The sequence below is a fragment of the Podarcis muralis genome, chromosome 5 (assembly GCF_964188315.1).
Source record: "Podarcis muralis chromosome 5, rPodMur119.hap1.1, whole genome shotgun sequence".
Lineage (NCBI taxonomy): Eukaryota > Metazoa > Chordata > Lepidosauria > Squamata > Lacertidae > Podarcis > Podarcis muralis.
The window spans coordinates 58,887,648-58,911,916 of NC_135659.1; the positions used below are offsets into that span (position 1 = coordinate 58,887,648).

The 24,269-nt window shown below is 44.5% G+C and overlaps 2 protein-coding genes across 8 annotated transcripts in view; one reads left to right on the top strand and one right to left on the bottom strand.

Annotated features, from left to right (window-relative positions):
• CCND3 (cyclin D3) overlaps positions 1-9,699 on the bottom strand; it is a 73,397-nt gene extending 63,698 nt beyond the window's left edge. The window contains exon 1 of the mRNA XM_077928950.1: positions 9,546-9,699. Within this exon, the coding sequence (XP_077785076.1) occupies positions 9,546-9,611 (66 nt within the window). The 5' untranslated portion in view covers positions 9,612-9,699. The remainder of the gene's footprint in view (positions 1-9,545) is intronic.
• A 4,044-nt stretch (positions 9,700-13,743) lies between these two features.
• Positions 13,744-23,032, top strand: TAF8 (TATA-box binding protein associated factor 8). Of its 7 annotated transcripts, none has more exons than XM_077928954.1 (9): positions 13,744-13,837; positions 15,179-15,335; positions 16,292-16,390; positions 16,970-17,032; positions 18,151-18,275; positions 18,555-18,702; positions 19,188-19,330; positions 19,937-20,066; positions 20,311-23,032. In XM_077928954.1, exons 1-9 carry the CDS (start codon positions 13,769-13,771, stop codon positions 20,379-20,381), a joined length of 1,005 nt encoding a protein of 334 aa, XP_077785080.1. In that variant the 5' UTR covers positions 13,744-13,768; the 3' UTR covers positions 20,382-23,032. The 7 variants fall into 7 exon arrangements, with proteins under 7 accessions (XP_077785080.1, XP_028589998.1, XP_028589997.2 ...); XM_077928953.1 differs by having other exon boundaries at positions 13,779-13,837; positions 15,176-15,335; XM_077928955.1 differs by having other exon boundaries at positions 13,781-13,837; positions 15,176-15,335; positions 19,188-19,321.
• The last annotated feature ends 1,237 nt before the right edge of the window (positions 23,033-24,269 follow it).

Here is a 24,269-nt window from a genome sequence, read left to right on the forward strand (position 1 = left end):
AGACGTGGGTGTTTAAACATCAAACCCATTTCCAAAGCCATGTTTTAAAATAGCACATTCGGTGCTCTGCTTCTGTCTCCTTACTTCAAAGTAGCCACCAGTGCACATGTTGCAGAGCCCTTCAAAACGTTGCAGTAGCACAGCCAACAACAGGTCCAGTTCCAATGGGAGACCAAGTCAGGCATTGGCCAAGGTCCTTAGGAGATCAGATGGGCCCCTCACTGGCCGCTACAGATGTGCTGCCACTCAGCACTCTTTCACGTGGCCAAGGGGTGGTGTTTTAGCAGTGCATGGGCAGTGGTGCCACTATGGAATGAGAGTCCAAGTCTGCATTTCATAAATCTGTTGTCCAGAAAGAGGGGAGGAGTGTGGCACTGGCAGCATTGTTTCAAGGACCCCATGAAGTCTGGTCCTGGCCAAGGATGCAAATTTTCTCTTATACACAAATTTTCTGCTCATTGTTCATCTGCAATATTTAGTTAGATAGTCTAGATAGATGGATTATTCCTCCCTCAGCCAAGAACAATGTTCTCTGATAATAAAAACACTTTTGGAAAGGCTTGTGTGAAGCTATCGGAAAGGGACTCTCCCAAGGGTTGGGGCCTACGTGTCACAGAAACAGGGCAGCACAGCAGATTTCGATTCTCCAATATATCACTCTGGAAAATGGTTGGGGCTTTTTTGGTCTTAGATGATCTTTCCCTGTTAAGTCCCTCATTAGAGCAGCCGCTAACACACTACATACGATCCCCCAAAAGGAGGGAAAGGAACAACCAAATAAGAAGATGGAAAGGGGATGCAGATTTGCATAATATTAGTATATGTTGATTTTTAGGTATAGAGGCACAATTTATAAATAATTATTATATTTTAAATAGAAATGCAATATATCTCAATATACAGTGGTACCTCGCAAGACGAATGCCTCGCAAGACAAAAAACTCGCTAGACGAAAGGTTTTTCCGTTTGCGAGTTGCCTCGCAAGACGAATTTCCCTATGGGCTTGCTTCGCAAGATGAAAACGTCTCGCGACTTTGTTTCCTTTGTCTAAATAATAATTCGCAAGACGAAAAATTCGCTAGACGACAAAACTTGCGGAACGAATTAATTTCGTCTTGCGGGGCACCACTGTATAGTGGGGTAGACTGCGGCCAGATGAACTTTGGCCTTGACAAGTCTACTGTCTAAGGTGCTAACTCTTGATTGGCACCTTCAGGGTCCTTCTTGCTCTCCCCCTGTATGGTTCTTTATATTTAAATATGATTTAGACTAGACAGCCCTTCAAAGACAGCAGTCATTAAAATAGAAGTCTGTCCTCCAAGACATAGGACACATGACCACCCTACACTTCATCAAGAGGGCTGCTCCAAGCAACGTATTTTCCAGTCTTTCCACATCACCCATGCCCCCCCCATCTTTGGCACAAGACAGTGCCTCTCTCAGGAGACATACATCTAGAGAGTCCCCCAAGTACCCTTTGGGAGTGGGGGGTGAGTTGATTACAGGTTTCCTATTTGGAACCAAAATACTTAACTCATTAACTTATGTTATATTTTATATTGCCATTGCAAAAATTGCTCTAATTGGAAAAAAAGGGGGAGAATGGTTTGGCTGCAAAGACCCCCCCCCTCTTCTAAACACATATAACCTTCAAGAACTGAACTAATTAAAGGCAATTTATGAATGGAGTGACCACAGGTGAGTGAACAGGAAACAACTAATTAACCACTTTATAATAAAGGGACAAAGTAAAAAAGGTAAAGGTACCCCTGCCCGTACGGGCCAGTCTTGACAGACTCTAGGGTTGTGCGCCCATCTCACTCAAGAGGCCGGGGGCCAGCGCTGTCCGGAGACACTTCCGGGTCACGTGGCCAGCGTGACATCGCTGCTCTGGCGAGCCAGAGCCGCACACGGAAACGCCGTTTACCTTCCCGCTAGTAAGCGGTCCCTATTTACCTACTTGCACCTGGGGGTGCTTTAGAACTGCTAGGTTGGCAGGTGCTGGGACCGAGCAACGGGAGCGCACCCCGCAGCGGGGATTCGAACCGCTGACCTTTCGATCGGCAAGCCCTAGGCGCTGAGGCTTTTACCCACAGCGCCACCCGCGTCCTGTTTAAAAGGGACAAAGTAGAAGCTACTAATTAAAGGGGTACTTGTCCCCTAAACCCTCAACTGTACTGAAATTTAACTTGTTTTCAACAATGACATCATCTGGGTTATCTGTAAAAACCAAGTGAACAAAGGACACCCATTTCAGACTAAACAACTAGTGTGGAAGGAATTAAACTTCACAAAATCTCCACTCTTTTAGTGTATAAGTAGAAGAACCTCATGATGTGCCAACTGGAAGAACACCCTCCCCCTACACAACTCAGAACACACACCCTGCAATTCACCACCCTTCCTGTGGTTTCCTGAAGGCTTTGTAGTTGCTTTGTCGAAGATTATTGTGAGAAACCCTAATGTGGTAAAGTGTGAAGATAAGCGGCCCCTTTTGGGGAAAAGAGATAGATGTCAATGCAGGTCGCAGGGAGCAAAGCTGTCATTGGTGTAACCTTGCAACACCTTTCTCTTTGCAAAGCTTTCAGAAATGCATACAACAGAGGATTGCAGTGTAGCCAGCTAGGCTCTCTGGCTCTCACCTAAACCATGATTATGCAGAGGTTACCATCCTTCCCGCCTTTCAGAACTCTAGCTTAAATGTAGTTGCTTCTTTGCATTTAGAAAACAATGCCTAATGTATTCTTTGAGTTTGTGCATGCACAGTTTGCTATAATGGGATACACCATACAGAAGGATTGTATTCGCTTGTGTTTGTAAGTGCTCATCAGTTGCAAATACGCCATTACTTGTGGGCACAGGATGGGATCCACAGGGTAGCACAATGGAGACATGGGGCTTCTCTGGTCTGGGGTATCCATGTACAGTTTCAATGAAGGTTTCTTAGACTTTTATTCTATCTAATCTGGGTTGCTAATTTCCCTTTCCAAGCTTGAGTCTTTTAGTTGCCAGTAAATCAGATCTCCTGTGCTCAACTCCTGTGTTTTTAGTAGCCAGCTAAAGACGCTATGTATTTTAATGACGCTGAGGTTTCCAGTACAGTGGTACCTCGGGTTAAGAACAGCCCTCTTTACGAACTATTCGGTATATGAACTCTGCAAAACCAGAAGTAGTGTTCCGGTTAGCGAACTTTACCTTGGTTTACAAATGGAAGCCGAACGGTGGAAGGGCACAGGCGACGGGAGGCCTCATTAGGGAAAGCGCACCTTGGTTTAAGAATGGCTTTGGTTTAAGAACGGACTTTGGAGCAGATTAAGTTTGTAAACCGAGGTACCACAGTATCATATTTACACTTCAGATCATAGGCATTGTAAGTCTGAGGAGGACCAGAGGATATGGACTCAAGTATCTACAGCTCTGTACATACTCCCAGTTACTGCACATCCAGTCCATTCCTACTGCTGGTTTGGGAAGCGGTGTACACGGTGTTAGCTATAATCCACATCTAGCCTGTATCCATCCTAGTTTTTTTAAATTAAATACTATTTTTGATGCATTTCCCCCAACCAGCTTTGATCTAAATTGAAAAAAAACCCACGATCTAGATGCATTTTAATCTGATAATGTAAAATACTTGCCACATCTATGGTTGTTGATTGCATACTTTCTGAAGGGATGAGGAAACTGTGGCTCTCCTGATCTTGTTGGACTCCATCTCCCTTCAGCCCCAACCAGGATGGCTAATGGCCAGGGATGATGGGAGCTGTGATTAAACAACATCTGGAGTTGTGCAATGGTTTTGCACCCCTGCCCTTCTGGAATACCCGGTGTGGATTCAGTAAACTCACCAAAGCTGTTTTTGCTGTATCAGCCTTAATTAGACATCGAGGTCCAGTCTGCATCAGTGTGGATTGCACACAAGTGTACACTGTTTAATCATCAACAATATTATTTCCCCTTGATACACGGAGGTCACCCATTCAGCTCTTTTGCCTTCCAAATATATTCTGCAACACTAGTTCACACATTACTGCAGCCATTATTTTGCCACCTCATCAAGTAAAAGAAGATAAAAGAACCAGAACCTCTTCCCAACCAGATGATTTCATTCATTGTAACCTCCAAATCCCAAAGTTCTTGGCAGAAGAAGAGAGAGGGAAAAGACAGGGCAACCAAATCTTCTGAGTCACCCATCAGACGTGATACAATTACTAAAAATCTCTAGTGGTTCTCGGCAGTCCAGGCTTGGGGCTTTCTGTCAAAGCTGTGGGTCCACATGCTTGTTTGATTAGACATGAGGCTGTGACTCAGAAACCGAGATGCGTTCTTCTAATTTACCAGGAATATGACTGTGTACTTTTACTCCCAACACATCTCAGAGAGTTTGGTGGCGAAACACATAAAATGTCTCAGACTTCAGAAGCCATTAGGTGAGCAGGATCAAATGTCTGTCTCTGACTATAAGCTGAAGGGTCCTAGCCAAGTTCACAGAAGTGCTGAGTCAAGGAATAAGGAAAATGGTCCAAGGAGAAAAAAAAGCATCTGTCCTGAGAAAACTGCACACCAGGTGTGTCCAGATACTGAGACTTTAGCATATTCACTAGAGAGCATGGCTGGGGAAAAGGTTACATCATCTTTACCCTCACCCCCTGCTCCCAAGGCAGAAATGTGTGAACAGCAGTATGTGGGGTGCTGTCTGGTCACTGAGAAAAAAGAAATTAGTCAACCTAGGAAGCTTTATGAGGTTTGACTACCATTAAAAGTAGAACGTTAATGCTGTTGCCTGGTGACAACTAATCTGTGGCTCTACAAATGTGCTTGGATTATAACTCCCATCATCTCAAATCATTGGCCATACTGCGTGGGCCTGGTGGGAGTCCAGCAATGTCTGCCCACAGGTTCCTCACCCCAGCATGGTCTTTCAGTGCCAGCTGTACAGGTCCCCTATTCTGTTCTGCTGCTCAGAGAACAGACACAGATTTACTCTAAATTTGCTTTGCTCTGCTGGTAAGTGACACATCAGCACCAGGTGGCTATTAAAAATGGCACAAGTCAAAGGGGAGCCACTGTGTAGGTTGCAGAGGCTGCTGGATTGTTGGGCTTGGATATGGGAAGTGCAGATTCAAATACCAGCTCTCTCATGCAGCTTGCCTGCATGGTGGTCTTGGATAAGTTGCAAAAACTGAGAGGGGAGAGCTGCCATGGGCATCATATGAGAATGTGTATTTTAATGAATAGAGGGAAAGATTAGGGATCATGGGGGTGAGGAGACTATGTATATGAACTTAACAGTGCTTCGTTTATCTTTTGGTTGCTATTTTGTTAATGTTGTTTTATGCATTATAAATGATGCATTGATTTGTTAACCATGTAATGTAACTTTTGCTTTAATTGTGATCATAGAATCATAGTGTTGGAAGGAACCACAAAGATCATCTAGTCCAACCCCATGCAATGCATGAATCGTTTGCTCAACATGGGGGTCGAACCCATGACTGAGATTAAGAGTCTCATGCTCTGCCGACTGAGCTATGCTTTGTTTACAGTGTTTTATAGATTGTACAGATTAATGGTTGCAATGATTTGTTAATTATTCTATAGGATTTATGCTCTATGTGTGATGTTCTATTATGTTAAAACATAAAAAATTCCTTCCAGTAGCACCTTAGAGACCAACTTTGTTTTGTTATTGGTATGAGCTTTCGTGGGCATGCACACTTCTTCAGATACCAACACGGCTACCTGTTCAGTCATGTTATTCCTATTTATTGTTTGTAAGATGCTTTGGAATTCATTTCAATGAAAAGTGGCATAGAAATATTATAAAATTAAATCAGATTTTTACTTGCAAGTGGCAGTAAGCTTTCCTTCTGAGTTGAAATAGGAATAGATGAACAGTTAACTGGTCAAAGTCTGCCCCCTTGTGGCAAAGAAATATTAAGAGAGTGGGAAAGACAGTGCTTCCGGACAGGGGCATCTGGATACAGTGGTACCTTGGGTTACATACGCTTCAGGTTACAGACTCCACTAACCCAGAAATAGTGCTTCAGGTTAAGAACTTTGCTTCAGGTTGAGAACAGAAATCGTGCTCCGGCGGCACGGTAGCAGCAGGAGGCCCCATTAGCTAAAGTAGTGCTTCAGGTTAAGAACAGTTTCAGGTTAAGTACAGACCTCCGGAACTAATTAAGTACTTTACCCAAGGTACCACTGTATTGCAAATGGGTTACTGGCAGCATATTCCTTTTAATTCAATGGATTTTCCACAGAAAAGATAGATACAGATTAAATGAAAAAATACAGGCTGATATTTTGATGGATGCTGCAAAAATATAATATGCATGAGCAATACCCATCCCAATATAAACACCTGTCTTGGGGCACCCAGAGAGCACATAAGTAATCCAAACTTAAAAATGGAAAGCGTAATGCTGGTGGTCAACAAAAGAGGTTTAAAGATTGTCTCAAGACAAATCTAAAAAAATGTAGTATACACACTGACAGCTGGGAAACACTGGCCTGTGAGCGCTCCAGTTGGAGAACAGCCTTTACCAAAGGTGTCATGGGCTTTGAAGACACTCAAACTCAGGACGCAAGGGAGAAACGTGCTAAGAGGAAGGCACGCTTGGCAAATCCACACCGTGATCAACTCCCGCCTGGAAACCAATGTCCCCACTGTGGAAGGACGTGTGGGTCCAGAATTGGCCTCCACAGTCACTCACGGACTCACTGTTAAAACTGTGTTTATGGAAGACAATCTTACTCGGCTACGAGTGATTGCCAAAGAAGAAGAAGATAAGTGAACAGGGTGGCTACCACACTTGCCATTATTCTGGAACTGCCATCCTTTGTTCACTCCCTTTTATCCAGATGACACTGTTGCCAGCCTGTTGCATTCCAGCATTCTCTTCTGTTGCCCTCCCAACTTTTTTCAGGCCTGCTCTGAGGAGATCCACCCAAGAGAGCCCCAGCCCATTTAATATAGTGGCAGTGCCAGGCTGTCTAATACAGACAAGCAACATGCTATCAAAACTTTTCGTGGGTCCTGTTCTTTAATTAGAAGCTTCCTCCTTGTGGCTTCTGCCATTAATCAGTACAGTGGTGCCTCGCAAGACGAAATTAATTCGTTCCGCAAGTCTCTTCGTCTTGCGAGTTTTTCGTCTTGCGATGCACGGTTTCCCATAGGAATGCATTGAAAATCAATTAATGCGTTCCTAGGGAAACCGCCTTCAGACCAGGTCCGGGGACAGTCTGTCCCCGGACCTCTTCTGAAGGCTGGGGGGGGGGGACGGACAAGGGCTTTTCTTCCCACCCCCAGCATTTTAAAAAACCCCGGGACAGCGGAGGACTTCTCCGCTGTCCGGGGCGATCTTAAAATGCTGGCGGGCGGCATTTTAAAATCGCCCCGGGACAGCGGAGGACTTCTCCGCTGTCCGGGGCGATTTAAAAGCCCCTGGGAAGGCAGGCAGGGGGGAGCAAAGACTTTCGCCCCCCGCCTGCCTTCAGAAGAGGTCCAGGACCTCTTCTGAAGGTGGGCGGGGGGCGAAAGTCTATGCTCCCCCCTGCCTGCCTTCAAAAGCCGTCCGGGACAGCGGAGAAACACGCTGTGTTTCTCCGCTCTCCCGGGAAGGCAGGCAGGGGGGAGCAAAGACTTTCGCCCCCCGCCCGCCTTCAGAAGGTGTTCCCTCCCCGCCGCCCGCTTCGGAGCATCGTTCCGAAGCCCGGCGGCGGCGGGAGGAGGTGTTCCTGCCCCACCGCCCGGCTTCGGAGGAGCCTTCCGAAGCCCGGCGGCGGCGGGAGGAGGTGTTCCCGCCCCGCCGCCAGGCTTCGGAGGAGGTCCGAGGACAGTGGGGAAGACGCGCTGCGCTTCCCCGCTGTCCCGGATATTTCCCTATGGGCTGTCGTCTTGCGAAGCAAGCCCATAGGGAAATTCGTCTTGCGAAGCGCCTCCAAAACGGAAAACCCTTTCGTCTAGCGGGTTTTCCGTCTTGCGAGGCGTTCGTCTTGCGAGGTACCACTGTACTCAGCTTGGCTGTGGCATTACTAATGAACGAGTCACACAGTGCAATCCTTTATGTGTCTACCCAGAAGTAAATTCTATTAAGTTGAATGGGGCATACTCCCAAACAAGTGGAAATAGGATTTCAGCCTCACTTCCTGTCCCAGATGGAATGCTAATCAGCCCAGGGTCCAACACTCTAACTACTACCCCACACTGGCTTTACCAAAAACAAATAATTCATCATCTAAGGTAGGCATCCCCAACCTGTGGCCCTCCAGATATTTTGGCCTACAACTCCATAGCTAACAGGACCAGTGGTCAGGGATGATGGGAATTGTAGTCCAAAACATCTGGAGGGCCGAAGGTTGGGGGTGCCTGATCTAACAATCAAAATTCAAAACTGACAGGAGGCAGAAGGAATAGTTCAAACAGTTTTTATAAGATAACATACAGGGACGTTGTTGCCAATTACTGAATGCAGAGGCCACTGACAGGAGGGCCTGGCCAAAATTAAGGGGTACATTTTTAGAAGCTTCTAAAAGAAAGAGAGTGTAGCAGCATAATCTATATGAGAAGCCAATTGATTCCAACAGAAAGGAGAAATAAAGATGCAAATAGGCAGATGAACTAGAGATTCAAGATTCTCCCAGACGCCTGTCCAAATATTAAAAAGGAAAATTACACATCTCCCTGGGGCAGGAGAGTTACAGTGTTATTCAGATTATTATTTTAAAATTCGTTTGACAACATCAGACGAGAGATGGAACTGTAGCCCCTCTTTGCAACATTTCTCACAAATCTTTAGCAAAATCCATCTCTAAGCAATGCAACAGTAACCCCTCTTTAAAAACAATGTTAGATGTGTACATATATATGTTTGATCTGGTGTGGCACCAACCAACTGGCCAGGTTTGATATCAGCAACATTCAGGAACTGATTGCAGAACACAATAAACATATGCCTTTGAGATGGTGCCTGTAAGTATAAATCACAGTCTAAGTTGGCATGCAAAATATATGTGGGTGTGCACACCATACTTTTCAAAATGGTTGCTTATGAAGTTTGCAGGTAAACACCGTGACTGACACAGATCCACCCATGCAATCACACACTTTGAACTCAGGATGTGGCTCCAGGAACCCAAGATGCAAAATATAAAACAGCACCAATATTGGAGGAATAATAGAATAACGAAAGCCAAAAAAGCAACACCAGTGGAAGGAAAAGCAAAACACCACAAACAGTAAAGCCAAAAAATGCATGAGAAATGCCTATTCTAAAAGTCTCATGTTTAAAAGCCAGTTGATTTTAAAAATAAAACATATCATCCCAGACCAACCAGTAGTCAGATCTGTATTTACTCTTTCAGGTCCTGAGTATTACCCACATGACTGTATATATCCCTTTGGATTTCAGCATAAAAACATCTTATTTTAACCACCCCAACTTGCTTATAGCATCTGGAAGGCAACACATTAGCAAGCCCTTAGGACATGAATTCTTTTTTTTGCTATTTACATTTAAAGAAATGGAATCACTTCCTACCTCATAGCTGGCAACCAAGAACTCTTTTGATACAGATGCACATATATTTAAAAAGTAATCCAGCATTTCCTAAGTTCCAATTTATATTTTCATGGTCATCCTCTTGGCTTCCATCACGACCAGGAAATCAGTGTTGGCTGGAATCGGTGTTGCGCTTTAAATCAACACAGTATAAGACCTTTAATTTTTCTGAGTTCTGACAGTTGTTTACATTTCTGCATTTCGGTGACGCCTTTTCTCTGCCACATGCATTGTACTTGAACAGGAAGTGGGGAGAGCAGAGGGGTTGTAGGAGGTGGGTTTCCTGCTGCACAGTCTGTAAAACACACAAGTTTTGATGCTCAGTGTTTTGATCAAAACATCACCACCTTTGAAGAGAAAGAGAAGCTGAAGGGGAGGGGGGACCAAGTAGAAAAAATAATGCTGAAAAAATAAACAACACCACAACATTCCCAGTGTTTGGGAGATCTAACCAAGAGGTGGAAGCTATTTATATACTAATGTTTTAAATATTATACATACCCGCTGCAGAAACTCACAAATGGTGGTTTGAGAGCCACCCATGCAGTCTGACAGCTTAGGAGCAATGGATATTGGAGACAATGCAGCAAAAGAGGTAAATGGATGGATGGACACCACAACGTTGTTGTTTTTGTTGAATAAGTTTGGATGATCAGCTCAAGAATTCAAACAGTTGCTTGCGTCATTGCTCCTGAACATGCATCCTCTTACTGGCAAGTGGTATAGAGACGTCCAACTGTACTAGCCTAAGGGACTATGGGAGAGACTGACTGTTCTTGGCTCTTAGATTTATATATAAGTAGCCACTGCCACTTATGTCAAAATTATGTGAGCGAGCCTTTTGCCTGGCACGCTGGAAGCTGGGAGCTGAGGTGGCTCTGGTGCAGCAGCATTTTAACTGTTGCACCAATACACGTCAGGGAAGAGCACTAAAAGAGACACAGGAAATTTCTCACACTGAGTCAGGCTACTGATCCATCCAGCTTGGTATCACTGACACTGACTGGCAGCAGCTATTATGGGTTTCAGGCAGGAATCTTTCCCAGCCCTACTACAGATGCCAGGTTTTGAGCCTGGGACCTTTTGCATGCAAAGCATGTTCTCTCCACCAAGTTATGATTCTTCCCTTTCTGCTGTCACATGTGAGTCCTTCTGCTCAGTTCTTTAAACTGATGTTTTCATGCATAAAGATGTGAAGAAAAGAAAACTTCCGGAAGTGCAGCTACTATTTAATCCCAATGTTAAAAGTCGCACATACCAAAATTCTCTGTTCTGTGCAACTATTAAAAGTACAGGAACCATGTCCACCTTTGCCTTGGATCACCCTATAAAGGTGCTCAACCCCAGTCAGACATTTTAATAGTCATGAGAGGTAGGCAGCAGTGTAGCAGCAGGCTGATATACACACATTCACTGCAGTGCTGAAAAGACCCCTGCTCAGACAACTATACATGTGGAGGGCTTTCTTCCACACATTCAGTAACCTTGCTCTTCTTCCTGCATTTGGGAACCTACATTTCTGTGTTCCCGAACATAGAAAGATTCCTTATGCTGCCTTAGACTACAGTGGTACCTCGGGTTACAAACACTTCAGGTTACAAACTCCGCTAACCCAGAAGTAGTACCTCGGGTTAAGAACTTTATCTCAGGATGAGAACAGAAATTGCGTGGCGGTGGTGCAGCAGCAGCGGGAGGTACCATTAGCTAAAGTGGTACCTCAGGTTAATAATGGTTTCAGGTTAAGAATGGACCTCTGGAACGAATTAAGTACGTAACCAGAGGTACCACTGTATTGGTAAATCTAGCTCAGTATTGTCTATAGAAGTTCCCTCAATGTGTGTAGAAAGGGCACCAACAATGAAATTATCACTCATGAACCAAATTAGTCTAGACACTACAGAAGAGATTAATTGCATGTTTATTATCTCCTAAAATTTTTGCTTCAGGCTCTCAGTAAATAAAAAATTATAAAAACGCAAATGAACACAGTACATTTGTATCCCACAGTGGCAAAGATGATGATTTGGGGAAAACTATGCTATGAAAGCAGTAGCCCTCTCCTGATATTTGCCTCCTCACAGCACCTCTTGCAACAGATACTTCATCATATACACCCTTTGAACCTGGGCATTCCATTTACCGGTAGCTATACAGTGGTACCTCGGGTTACATACGCGTCAGGTTACAGACTCCACTAACCCAGAAATAGTACCTCGGGTTAAGAACTTTGCTTCAGGATGAGAACAGAAATTGTGCTCCAGCGGCACGGCGGCAGCGGGAGGCCCCATTAGCTAAAGTGGTGCTTCAGGTTAAGAACAGTTTCAGGTTAAGAATGGACCTCCGGAACGAATTAAGTACGTAACCAGAGGTACCACTGTATTGGCTAATAGCCATTAGCAGGCAGGACCTACAACAAAATGTTGCAATCTCTATTGGCCCTGATCAGAGTTCCAGCAAGCCAGACATGATCCCTCATGGGATACTCCGTTCCATTCTCCTCCCTCAACTCATAACTCTGTACTTTTTTTGTACTTGTGCAAACTGTGGGGTCTCCTGAAGTCTGCTGCTACCTCATTTTTGTGCATGAAGGGGCAATTTTGGCTACATTAGGATTGGCACTGAGTTTGCTGTGTGTATGGACCTGCATAACAGGGGTTGGACTAGATGACTGTTGAACTCCTTTTAAACACTACAGTTCTAACCACATGTTACAGTGTAGAGTCCCCCTATTCAGGTTTCCAGCCATTTTGTCAAATCCTCTCTTGAAGCCATTTAAGCTAGTGAAGACCATCATATGGAGGTTTCATTGGAGGTGGGTGGGTGGTCATCTGTCATGGCTACTTTACTTGAGATTCCTGCATCGCAGGGGGTTCACAGAATTGTAGAGTTGGATGACCCCAAAGGTCATTCTAGTATTAGGAGAAAGGAAGGAAATTTCCCCAAGGAATGTATATAGATGTGATAAAATGTGAACTTCTAACATGAGAAATATTTATTTAGACAACTGTTTTTGTGCACTTTACCTCTTCTGCTGTGCTGTGTGCATGGCTCCTAAACCCAACCATGCCTACAATATTAAGAGTGATAATTTCCATAGGAGTAGCTGCATTAGTTTGTTGCAGCAAAGAATACAGTGAAGTTCTGAGCCTCCTTCAGTACTAGCAGATTTACTTCACTACTGTCTAATGTCACTGAAATATACTCGGAATCGAGATTGGATTTCATGCTCTTTATTCAGCTCATAGTGGTGAGGAGGAATGGAAGTTCCCCCACAATATCTGCTTTATATACATTATTTACACAATGGGTCGCACGTGATTGGCTAATTCTGGGATTCTCCTGGAGGCCAATCAGGTTGTGGATTCACTTTCACCTAGAGCTGGATTGGGTGGCTCCTGCGGACCAATCATACTGCTGTATTGTTCTAGGACCAATCAGACTGCTGCATTCTGAATCCTATTGCTCTAGGACCAATCAGACTGCTGCATTTTGGATCCTATTCAACTCAGTACATAACAGTCATCTGAGTTGCACAAAACAACTCACAGGCTGCACATTTTAGATTTCTCTGCCCCCTTCCACCTACGTTTACAACCCCCTTTTTTAAAAAATCATTTTTATTTGATTTTACAGATATAAATTGATAATGATACCAAATACATACCCATGTATAGAGAATTCTCTGCATCTCGAGACTTCCACCCCATCCCCTCCATGGGTCCTATTGTCAACATTTTCAACTGCATATCATTCCGTACTCTATATTTTATATCCATCCATATTATCCATAATATTTGTCACGTTACAAGTGAAATTAAAATCCTGCTAATGTTTTCATCTGCTTACAGTAAATTATTGTTTACGACACCTCTGAACCGCGCGCACTCGGCCACGTGAGGAGGAAAACACTGCAGGCATCTGAGGCAAAGCCCAAAATTTTTTTATGGATGCAAAAAACCCAAAACCCTCTTCGTTGTCATGCCTATGCAGGATCACTTTTGTTTCACCGTTTTGCTTACAGCTGCCTGGGGCCCTTCTTGCCTGTGCCCCCCTCCCCAATTTCTCTGACAGGGCAACTATAACCTCTACCTGCGGGGACGCCTGCTGGACCAGCCCTTAACCCTCTCGATCAATAAGAATACCAGAGGGGAGCGCCACCTCACCGCGAACTACAACTCCCACCATGCTGTTCGTAGCGGCGCATGCGCGCATCCTCCCATGGAGCCAAGATGGCGGACACGGGGACCGGCGGCTCTAGTAGCTCGGGCACGGTAAGGCTGGGGCTCCGGAGCCCTTTTGGAGGGGAGGGCACGACCCACCTGCGGGCCCGCTTTGTGGTCACCAAGTGCCCGCCGCAGGCTCTCAGGACAGCGCGGGGCGGCGTCAGGACACCGAGGAAGGGGGAGGTTCTGGGTGGGAGACGGGCGCCTCTTGATTTGCGGGGCGCCATTGCTTGCTGCCGATCACTTTCAGACCGCTCTGGGTTTCGGGGGCAGCGCCTTTCCATTCCCTCTTCTGCGATTCTGCGCTTGCAGAAAGACAGATAACGTTGCAAGCAGGTGGCCACCCAAAACATGCGTGCAAAAACACCGCTTTCTAAGATCACGAGATCTGTGCACGAATCTTGAGGTCACGTCTGAACACACACGTTCCCCCTATCTTCTTCCCCCTTTCCGGAAGCTGCCTAATACTGAACCATGCCATTTCTCCACCTTGCCTGCCCAGTACTATGTCCCCCTGACGCAACACATCTACCCAAGGCGGGGGTCGCTGGCGGAAGGGAAAGGCAATTCTGAAAGCTGCTTGAGATCCTCTTTAACTGGAGAAATCAGGGATGTTGCTTTTGCACACCTGTTCCCATGAGTAAGCATGAGACTAATTCCTTGCTAATTTTGCACACACACATTGCTAATTTCCTTGCTAATTTTGCACACTGTCAGAAGCACTGTCAGAAGTGGGACATGAGAGCACATGTTGGACTTTGGGAGAAGGACCCATTTGAGACATGTTTAGCGGTAACTGAGGGTGGGATTCACATAACGAACACTGTTAGTGCAAGGGCTTCAACTTGCACAGTGGGCCTTCTCCCCCCCCCCACCCCCGGTGCTCCTGAAATAGGCTTGGGAAGCAGCCAGTGGAGGGAGGATCATTCCATTTGGCAAGCTGATACAGTGGTACCTCGGGTTACAAACTCTTCAGGTTACAAACTCTGCTAACCCAGAAGTAGTATCTGAAGAAGTGTGCATGCACACGAAAGCTCATACCAAGAACTAACTTAGTTGGTCTTTAAGGTGCTACTGGAAGGAATTTTTTTTGTTTTAACCCAGAAGTAGTTACCTTGGGTTGCGAACTTTGCCCCAGGATGAGAACGGAAATTGTGTGGTGGTAGCGTGGCGGCAGGGGGAGGCGCCATTAGCGAAAGCGTGCCTCAGGTTAAGAACAGACCTCTGGAACGAATTAAGTACCACTGTACACTTGTGCAAATGGAACATTTATAATAGCACAGTGTTGAATTCCACCCTAAGTGGCGTTGTTGACAACTTCCGCATGCTCCTTATTTATGTGCTCCCTTTACTAATCACATTCTCCTTGGTTGGGTTTGGTTCCAGCAGCGATCAGGTGGCAAACACTCTTCAACCCCGGCAGATAACTACTATTTGGCTCGAAGGAGGACCCTTCAAGTGGTGGTTAGTTCGTTGCTGACAGAGGCTGGGTTTGAGAGCTCTGAGAAGGCTGCTGTGGAGACCATGACAGAGATGCTCCAGAGCTGTGAGTATCCCCAACTGTGTAATACTGAGAAACCTCCACTGCTAGTATTAGGCACATTAGCTTTAACCCTCCCCACTAATGACAATAACAGACACAGGCATTTGCAATTTCTGCAGGAGGAGCTGACCAAAATGGGGGCTCTGCTTCTTCAGGAGCGGCTTGAAAGGGAGATGTTTGGCAGCACTTTCACCTTCTGTGTGGTGCTGCAACAGTTTTGGAGCTGCCATTTAACGTGCTTGCCATCAAGTAGACAGCATGACCCTGCATATCAGTTTCACTGCCAAAACTCTGTTTTGAGCAACTGAAGCCCTTTGGCGATTGCTTGACATTATTTAACAAAGTATGAGAACTGTGATCTTGATTTGCCTGACAGACCACTGGGAAACATAAGCTGTTTGGAATAGGAACACACGGTGTTGCTTTGCTTTCATGTAGGTGTCCAAGTTTCATGTATTTTTTTCACATTCCTGTTTGTTTGGTGGTGGCAAGTAGCAAATGGCATCAAATATCTTGACCTTCTCCCTTACTCCTGTTCTTAAAACCTAGAACAGGCTTCCTCAACCTCGGCCCTCCAGATGTTTTTGGCCTACAACTCCCATGATCCCTAGCTAGCAGGACCAGTGGTCAGGGATGATGGGAATTGTAGTCTCAAAACATTTGGAGGGCCGAGGTTGAGGAAGCCTGACCTAGAATATGACACACACACCATTACCAAGTCTTGTTTTATATATTCCTTACTATTTTTTTGGAGGGAAAGGATTCATTTTCTAAAAAATGCTGAGCACTCCACAGTAGAATACTAGGTTTCTATTCCCCCCACTTCCTCTGCAATCTAAATGCTATGGATGGATGATGGTCTCTAGAGATTCAGCTTCTGTAAATTCAGAATAGTGCTAAGGTGAGCATGTGATGATATATCTTGACTCTCAGTTCTGTGGTGATTTTTGCTTTGCCAGACATTTCAGAAATTGGGAGGAGTGCCAAATCTTTCTGTGAACATACTGCGAGGACTCAGCCGACCCTTTCAGATATTGTCGTCACCTTAGTTGAAATGGGTGAGTGTCAGGATTACATGGTACAGGCATGGCAGTTGCGGAGAGGTCAGAAGGGATTGTGTATGTGTAGTCATTTAGCAGATACAGCTATTACTCCTACAGTGGACGTACCATTGATTGGATGCTTGATCCATTGAGCATGAAAGATGGGTTGCCATCCTTTGGGAATCTTTGGGAAGGATACCAGAGTCCTACTGCCCAACCCCTTTTCCTGCTATTGAAGCTCCATGTCACCTCTTTGTGCAGCGGAAAGTTCAATCCATCCACCACCTCATCTTCCTCCTTACTGTGGATGGCGTACCTCCATTCGACCCATTCGGTGTTTTAGGCACTCATTCATTCATTTGAATATATATTCAAGTAAACCTATCTGCTATTCTGTCTGGATCCCTCTAGAATCAGAGAAGGGAGAAGGGAGAGCAAATGCTGGTGAATTAATTGATACTTCCCTCCCCACATAGTGTAGCCATAGTGCCAGGGCTTCAGTGGTGGATGAGTTAAGATCGCACCATGGATTGGCTTGCTAGAATGACTTTTCCTTTCTTTTGTTTTAGGCTTCTTTGCTTTCTTCTGTTTCAGGCTTTAATGTGGAAACACTCCCTGCATACGCCAAACGGTCCCAGCGGATGGTGATCACTGCCCGTATGTGAACTCTTGCATGCATTTTATTTCATTCATACTAACTTTGTAAAAGGAACTTTGGCTATTACTATTGGGACATGTGCTCTGTTGCTTTGGAATTGTGTTGGGCCCATATCTTTTTCATATTCCATATTCTCAGCAGGGAAAGGAGTGGTTTCTGCAACAGACTTATTCAGTTGGCGAAGCAGTTCACTATTTTTCAATTTAGGCTCTGTGAATCCCTTTAAGATGTTCTTGTTAGCTTTTATCACAGACTGAAACTCAGTTTTATTTAGTATTCTGCCAATTGTATGTTGCATGGCTGCTGAAGCTATTGCATGATCACTTTTTCATTAAACATTTCTTAAGAAGCACATCTTAGATGGCAGTTTTAAGCACACTTAGCTGGGGAGTAGGCTCTGTTGAAATATGCGGAACTTGATTCTAAATAAATGTGTTGCGTGTGACTTGGGCCTTGAATGAGAACAAAGTAACCCAAGGCTTGTTCCTACTTTTGCAGAGTCTTAATATTTTTGAGTTATGCCATATCTGTAGGTAAATATATACTGAAACAGAGTTCCAGTGACTGAAGTGAAATTTTGGCTGCAGTGCTATAAGCACACACATTTGGTTTCAGTGAAATGTTTAAGGCTTTAAGGGCCAGAGACCAAAAGTGAGGGAAGCAATTGATGTCACTCTTACCTTTGTTCAGTAGGCTGCATTCCAGGCACACAGATGCCAGAGGTTTCTACATACACAAACACTTCACACATCTCTCCATATTCCATCCAGGCAAGCAAGAGGCATTCTTGCAGCTCAAGGACACAATCCAGCCAGGCAAAAGCACTTGAGGATTGTGCAGAGCTGAGCCAGTGAGGGGTGTGGTTTGAGGAGAGTGTGCATAGCCTGGACTGAGTCCCAAGAGCCTCCTATACAAACTTGGAGGGCTCCAGGCCTGAAGTTCCCCATTCCTGCCTGAGGAGTGCAGGCATAGGCAGAAAAAAGTTTGCCCAGCTCTGGCCTAAATAGATTTGTTATATCGGTTGTGCTAAGTTGAACAGAGATTGCCTCCCTCTTAAACTCGGCTGATACCACTGAGGCAGAGGCTGCCATGACCGAAATTCTCTTTCCAATTGCAGCACCTGTAACAAATCAGCCCGTGACTCCAAAAGCCCTGACGGCCGGACAGAACAAGCCTCACCCATCCCATATCCCTGGTCACTTCCCAGAGTTTCCGGATCCTCACACTTACATCAAGACACCAGTAAGTAGGTCTGCCTTGCTTAAAAAAACTGACCAGAGATGGTAGACAAGTTGTTGTGAGACACTTTCAGCCTTTGTGGATGACCACTGTTTTAAGTCCACTGAGCTATTCCTTTTCCGTTATTTCTGAAAATGATCCTAAATAGGAAGATTTGGTTGTCTACTGGATTGATGTGAACTTAACTGCACTGGAATAGCTGGATTGCCCCCAATGACTCTAAGCAATACTGATTTGAAGTCTGTGTATAGTCATTGTCGCCTCCCTCTCTTTGCCTTACAGACGTACCGGGAGCCTGTGTCAGATTATCAGATCCTGCGGGAAAAGGCTGCTTCTCAGAGACGGGATGTTGAAAGAGCTCTGACACGCTTCATGGCAAAGACAGGAGAGACACAAAGTCTTTTCAAGGATGATGTCAGCACCTTCCCTTGTAAGACAATCAATCCAGTGGCAGGGCACCTTGTTTCAAGTAAGATGCTGTGTGTCTAGCGCAGCCTTCATCCAGCTAGCCCCCTCCAGATGTTTTGGAGGGCCAGCAGGGACATTGTGGTCCAAAACATCTCACAGGCACCAGATTGGCCTTTGGGCTGTCCTATATTGTAAATGAACCCTCCTTAAATGAGCTGCATTTGCAATAAGGCACATTACAAATATGCAGTATGACATTGTTGTAACTTTGCCATAAACCTCTACATAGCTACCACAGATGGTGACATCTTTACTTGTAGGCTGCTGGTGGTGACAGGTTTATGGTATAACTTTTTCCTTGACCTTGAAAGCTTGCATAGTAGGAAATAAATCTCAATAGTCCATGGCTTTCTTTGCGTTTTCTCTCACTTCCAACCTTTTAGGCCGGACACCTGAGAGATGGATCTCAGTATCTGAGATCATGTCTTCTTCCTTCTTTATCCCTAGTGATAGCCGCCAGGCCTTTTTCAATACCCTACCTGACAGCTCTGCTTCCTTCTGAATTGGAGATGCAGCAGATGGAGGAGACGGATTCATCCGAACAAGATGATCAGACAGACACAGAGAACCTCCCCTTGCACGTGAGCACGGTAGAGCCTAGAGACTCGGTTCGATTCAGCGTGACGTTGGCTCCAGATTCCTGGAAACACTGTATTAAACGGTCACTTAAGTGCAAACGAGATGTTGCAAGTGGCATTTGTTGGGCAAATGCATTTTATGTACATAGTTCTGGCTGCAGAATATGCTTGGGGCAGAAGGCAAGTGTGGGCTCCTCCTGTGAAATGCTCTCGCTTCTCAGCAAATGTTCGCATCCATAGAAGGCTGTGAAACTTTGCAAGGGGTGGTATGGGGAGAAGAGGAGCCATGTCCTTGTTGCTGGAGCAATTAGGTCAATGCCTCACCCCAGTTCAGTTGCTCATCATCGGTGGTAGGAACAGAATGTGGATGGGATAAATATAGTGGGGTGGTGCATGTATCCCCTTGCCCCGAATCCTCGCTATGATCCCTTGTTCAGGATAACGTCTGAATCTTCAAAAGTTTAGGAAAATTCATTTTGAATTCCATAACACATTTTTGTTGCCTGCCAGCAGAGGGCACCCAACTCTTCTGTGTGCCAGCGTTGATTGCTTGTTCTTGTGTGTGCTGATTTGCCAGCTGAGACCCTGACATTCTTCACCTCTTGTCTTACCTGCCAGGATGACCCGGGAGCTGAGAAGGAGAATGCATCGGTATTACAGCACAACACCTCGCTTTCCGGCAGCCGGAATGGAGATGAGAACTTGATAGACAATCCCTATCTTCGCCCAGTGAAGAAGCCCAAAATCCGTAGGAAGAAGTGAACTGTGGCAAGATGATGGGTGGGATAGGAGGAAGCTTTTGGACCTCCTGTGGTCCTTGCAACTGCTGAGATGTGGCATGGGAAAGGCAGAAAGATTCTGGTGGTTGAGGGACAAATGGAAAAGCAGTCTCTTTGGTTCAGGTCCTTTTCTCCCCAACAGTTTGCTATATAACTTAAGGTGAAGTCTCAAATGCTCACCTAGAAACATGGAAAGATATCTGTCTCTTCCAGGGAACAGCATGCTGCAGCTTGCAGTACCTACAGCATCTCTTGCCATCCTCAAGTGTACCTTCTTTTTTTGAGGACTGCAGACAGATTAGCAGGAAATGCAAAATACTTCCTCACCTTTTGCCAGGTCTCCTGGATCTTCAGAAGGAGAATCATCTCTCATATCTGCTTGCCTTTCATATGTGCTACTCATCCTGGGATTCATGCCACATCACATTGCTAAATATGACATGTTTGGATGAGGGGTAGCCAAGGGCATCAGCTGGAATATTCACTGTTGTGCCTTTGCAAAAGACAAAGCCGTTCAGAACCACACAATTTCTAAAGTCTCTGTGTGCTTGGAGCTGAGGGTTTGGTCTGATCTTCTCTCTGGTTTGAATTGTCGGGAGAGCTGAGCAGAGAAATTTGATGGTGGCAGAGCAAGAAGAGAAATATCCCAGCAGATCTGCAATGCTTGACAGCACAAGACAACTCACTTTTTACAAGTGCATGTTGATTGCGGATCTTGTTTTACCTGGATGAGAGAGTTCTTTGTTTAGAATCATATTGCCTGTGCATTGGCTCAAAGTCTTAGATTTATATTCTCCTTGGCAATACAGCAGCAGTTTTTCTACCATCCTCTTGTCTCCAAGCAACGTTGACAAAGGCTGTATCTCTGTCCGTGATAGGAGACACGGGAAAAATGCCACCCAGAATGCAATTATAAGCTGTCCACCCTGCTTGATGTTGATGGCTGGGTGTGTGGGTGGGTGTGTTAGGAATGTGCATGGTTGCCTCTACTTCAGTCTGCCGTCAGCAGAGAGAAGCGAGAAACTACTCTCTTCCCCCAACACCTTCCACCCTGGCCAGCATGTGCCAGCAAGGCCTGGGATGTAGCAGTAGACTCACTGCATCACTCGCTGACTCCATCTTCAAGTGTCCCTTGCTATTTGTATTATATGCCTATCAGTACACTTTCCTAAAATATTTGATTGAAAAGGAAAAAAGAAAAAGACCACACCTTGCTTTTTCTTCTCCAAAGTTTCTGATTACCTTTTGGGAATTTAGTTTTATATCATCCGCTTCTGGAAGGAAATAAAGAACAGTGAGATTGCCTAAAGAAACCTGGATCAGATGTCACATCTTGATTATCCAGGCTATGGTTTGGAGAGTTGAGAATATACTGCAGCTCTTACTCTCAGTCTTAACCCTTCAGGTGTCTCTTATTTCTTTGTTTCCTCTAACCATTGTTTGACATGATGTCTCAGTCAGGTAGACTGTGGTTAGCACTAACCTCCAAAACATGATTTGAAACAGTTGTTTGGATGCACTCCTGGTTAGCTATAGCAGTTGTTTGGAAGATAGTCTTAATTGGTTTGTGCTAGTTGGGTTGTGCTAGTTGGTCTCTGGTGATAACTTTACTATTCTGTTTGGTGAGTAACAATTCAAATTAGCATCAATCCACTTTAACCACAGCAACACTAATAAGAAGGGCTTCCAAAATGTGATGCTGAACACGAACTGCAAATTATGCCATGTAAAAGCAGAATTGTGCTGTAGCTTTGTAGGTTCACAATGGGCCCGTTTGGAAATACTCGGAGCTCAGTTAATATCCTGTTATGATTTGTTTGCAGCACCTCTCTAGTGCAAGTGCAAATTACAGCAGCTGCTCTCTAAATCTCTGTATACATCTGCTCTGCATTGCTCATACCTGTGGAAAATACTGGTTTAATAGCACTATCTCTTCATCTACCCAGTTAAGTTAGCTGGTAACAAAATCCTTTAGATTCCTCTTCACCTATTCCTCTGCTGATTTGCCAGATAATTCACTGCTCTTCTAGCTCATTAAGAGACATTAGAAAGTCATGGTGCCCTTTAAATGTGTAGAGTTGCCCCAAATGATCAGCTATTTTCCTCTAGGTCCTTTTAGTTGTTGGACTAGAGTGTTCACCATCTCTGACCACTGGCCATGATGGCTGGGGCTGATGGGAGTTGGAATCCCAGCAGTATGTGGAGGGCTCCCCACGACTCTGTAGGTGCAGAGTCAGCAAAAGGAAGGCTCCAGCATTAAAGAACTGGTTGGTGTGGAAGGGAAATAAACTTAGCAGAGTTTCTTTTCAAAATATCCCAAGAGCTTGCACTTATTAAACAGTCTTTTTTGCTATAGCCTTCATTCCGTAATATCCAAGCAGCTTTTATTGATATCTCATTCCCTTTCCTTCAGTGTAGCCTGTGAGCCTAAATGGATTCACAGATTTTGGCGAGTGCAACATTTGCTGTCTGTTGGTGCTGTGAATCTTTCTATTGCTGGGATGAACAAACTCTGGTGCTCCAGATATTGGACCCCCAACTTCCATCAGCCTTATGGTGAGGAATGATGAGTGTTGTAGTCCAAAAACATTGAGGACCACAGGTTCTAGAAGATAAGCTGCATTGCTTTCCCCTGGCATTAAAAAAAAAAAAAGGAAAGGAAAGTCTTTCACATATCAAATTCTTCTGTCCATGGAGATCTTGGGGAAAAACTGTTGTTATCCATTTTCATTTGCCAAAAAACTTTCACTGTCAATCCTGCTGATATACTTGTATGTACAAATGTAAATAAAGACAGTTGTATATTTATACATTTATATATTTTTGGTCACTGGTTAGGTTTTTGGGCGATTTAAAATGTTAGCCAAATATACACAAATAGTGAAAATAGTTTATTTTTTCAGTTCATAATAAAATGGTGCCTGCATAAGCCAAACCGAGTCCTTTGTTTTATATGACTGGTCTTGCATGGGAACTGATTGTCCATTCTCCTTGAGTCTCATAGACACCTGCTACTTCTCCATAGCATTGAGGAATGCACCATTAGCTTTTAAACTTTTCCTGTGCAGCAGCATCTATATTTGAGCCCTCGACTGATGTCAGTACTTTTTCACATTCTGTCCTACTCCCCGCCCCCGAAAGCATCAGTGTAGCATTTTAAAGCAGCATTTCCTTCAAAGAGTAGGGAGAGGACATAACAGGTTAAAGCCTATGAAGTGGTCCAGTAGGAAAGAGATTCTTTGTTGAATTGCAGAATAACAAGCTCCAGAACTTATCTTTAACAATGGCAATACAGTTGGCTATCTAGCTAATATTTTGCTTCAAATAGAGGCAATTAAAGATTAAACTCTAAACAGATTAATTCTTGCAAAAAAATTAAATGTGACTGGTTTTAGGTTGTCCCAAATTACTGACACTGAGAGGAGTGGAATTTATTTTTATGAATCAATAGCTTGTGTTCAGCATAAACCATAGTGTTTAGTAGACCTATTGAAATATGTTGCTAGTCATGACTGACTTAACTTGAGATGAAAGAAGGAGCGATGGCAGATTTTGCTTGCAAGCCCAAAATGAAATGGTGCCATAGAAATATTGTAATCACATTTGTCTGCATGCACCTGTATGCAGGTGCACCTCTTAGTAGCAGGAGGTGTGATCCCAGGGTTTGAGAAGGTGGAGCTCACTTCACCCATTTCTATTGGAGCTGTTGACTTCTAGGTTAAGGTTAATGACTTTGAGACCTTGGGACCTTGACCAACTAAGATAGAGAGTACCAGTAGCTTCAAGGCTGATAAGCCTGCGTTTATGTAACCATTTTGTTGGTTCCCCTCATATCTCAATAGTCAACGTAACACTTGATTTTGAGAAGCAGAAAGAAAATGGACCTTACTGGCATTTTCATCATCACCACCATCATTCTTTATTTAAAGTTCTGTCTTTCTCCCAATGGAGCCCAAGGTGTCGATCAACACAACAGCAAAACAATGCAATAGCAAATTTAAAGCCAAATATCCTCGCAGCTGATTTCAAGGATTTCTTGGAACAGTTTATTTTAGCCATCAAATTTCTTGGTAAACAGGAATGTTTTACCCCTCAATATTAGCAGGCATTCCACAAATGGGGACCCACCCGCCATGTCATGGGTAAGAACCATAGCTAGTAAAGGTAAAGGA

What these genes read in the sequence shown, in the direction of transcription:
- TAF8 (XM_077928954.1), top strand. Translation starts at nt 13,769, where the DNA reads ATGCGCGCATCCTCCCATGGAGCCAAGATGGCGGACACGGGGACCGGC. An exon ending in TCCCCTTGCACGTGAGCACG is followed by an intron (nt 19,331 to 19,936) that starts GTAGAGCCTAGA and finishes CTTACCTGCCAG; the next exon opens with GATGACCCGGGAGCTGAGAA. An exon ending in AGTGAAGAAGCCCAAAATCC is followed by an intron (nt 20,067 to 20,310) that starts GTAGGAAGAAGT and finishes TGTCTCTTCCAG; the next exon opens with GGAACAGCATGCTGCAGCTT.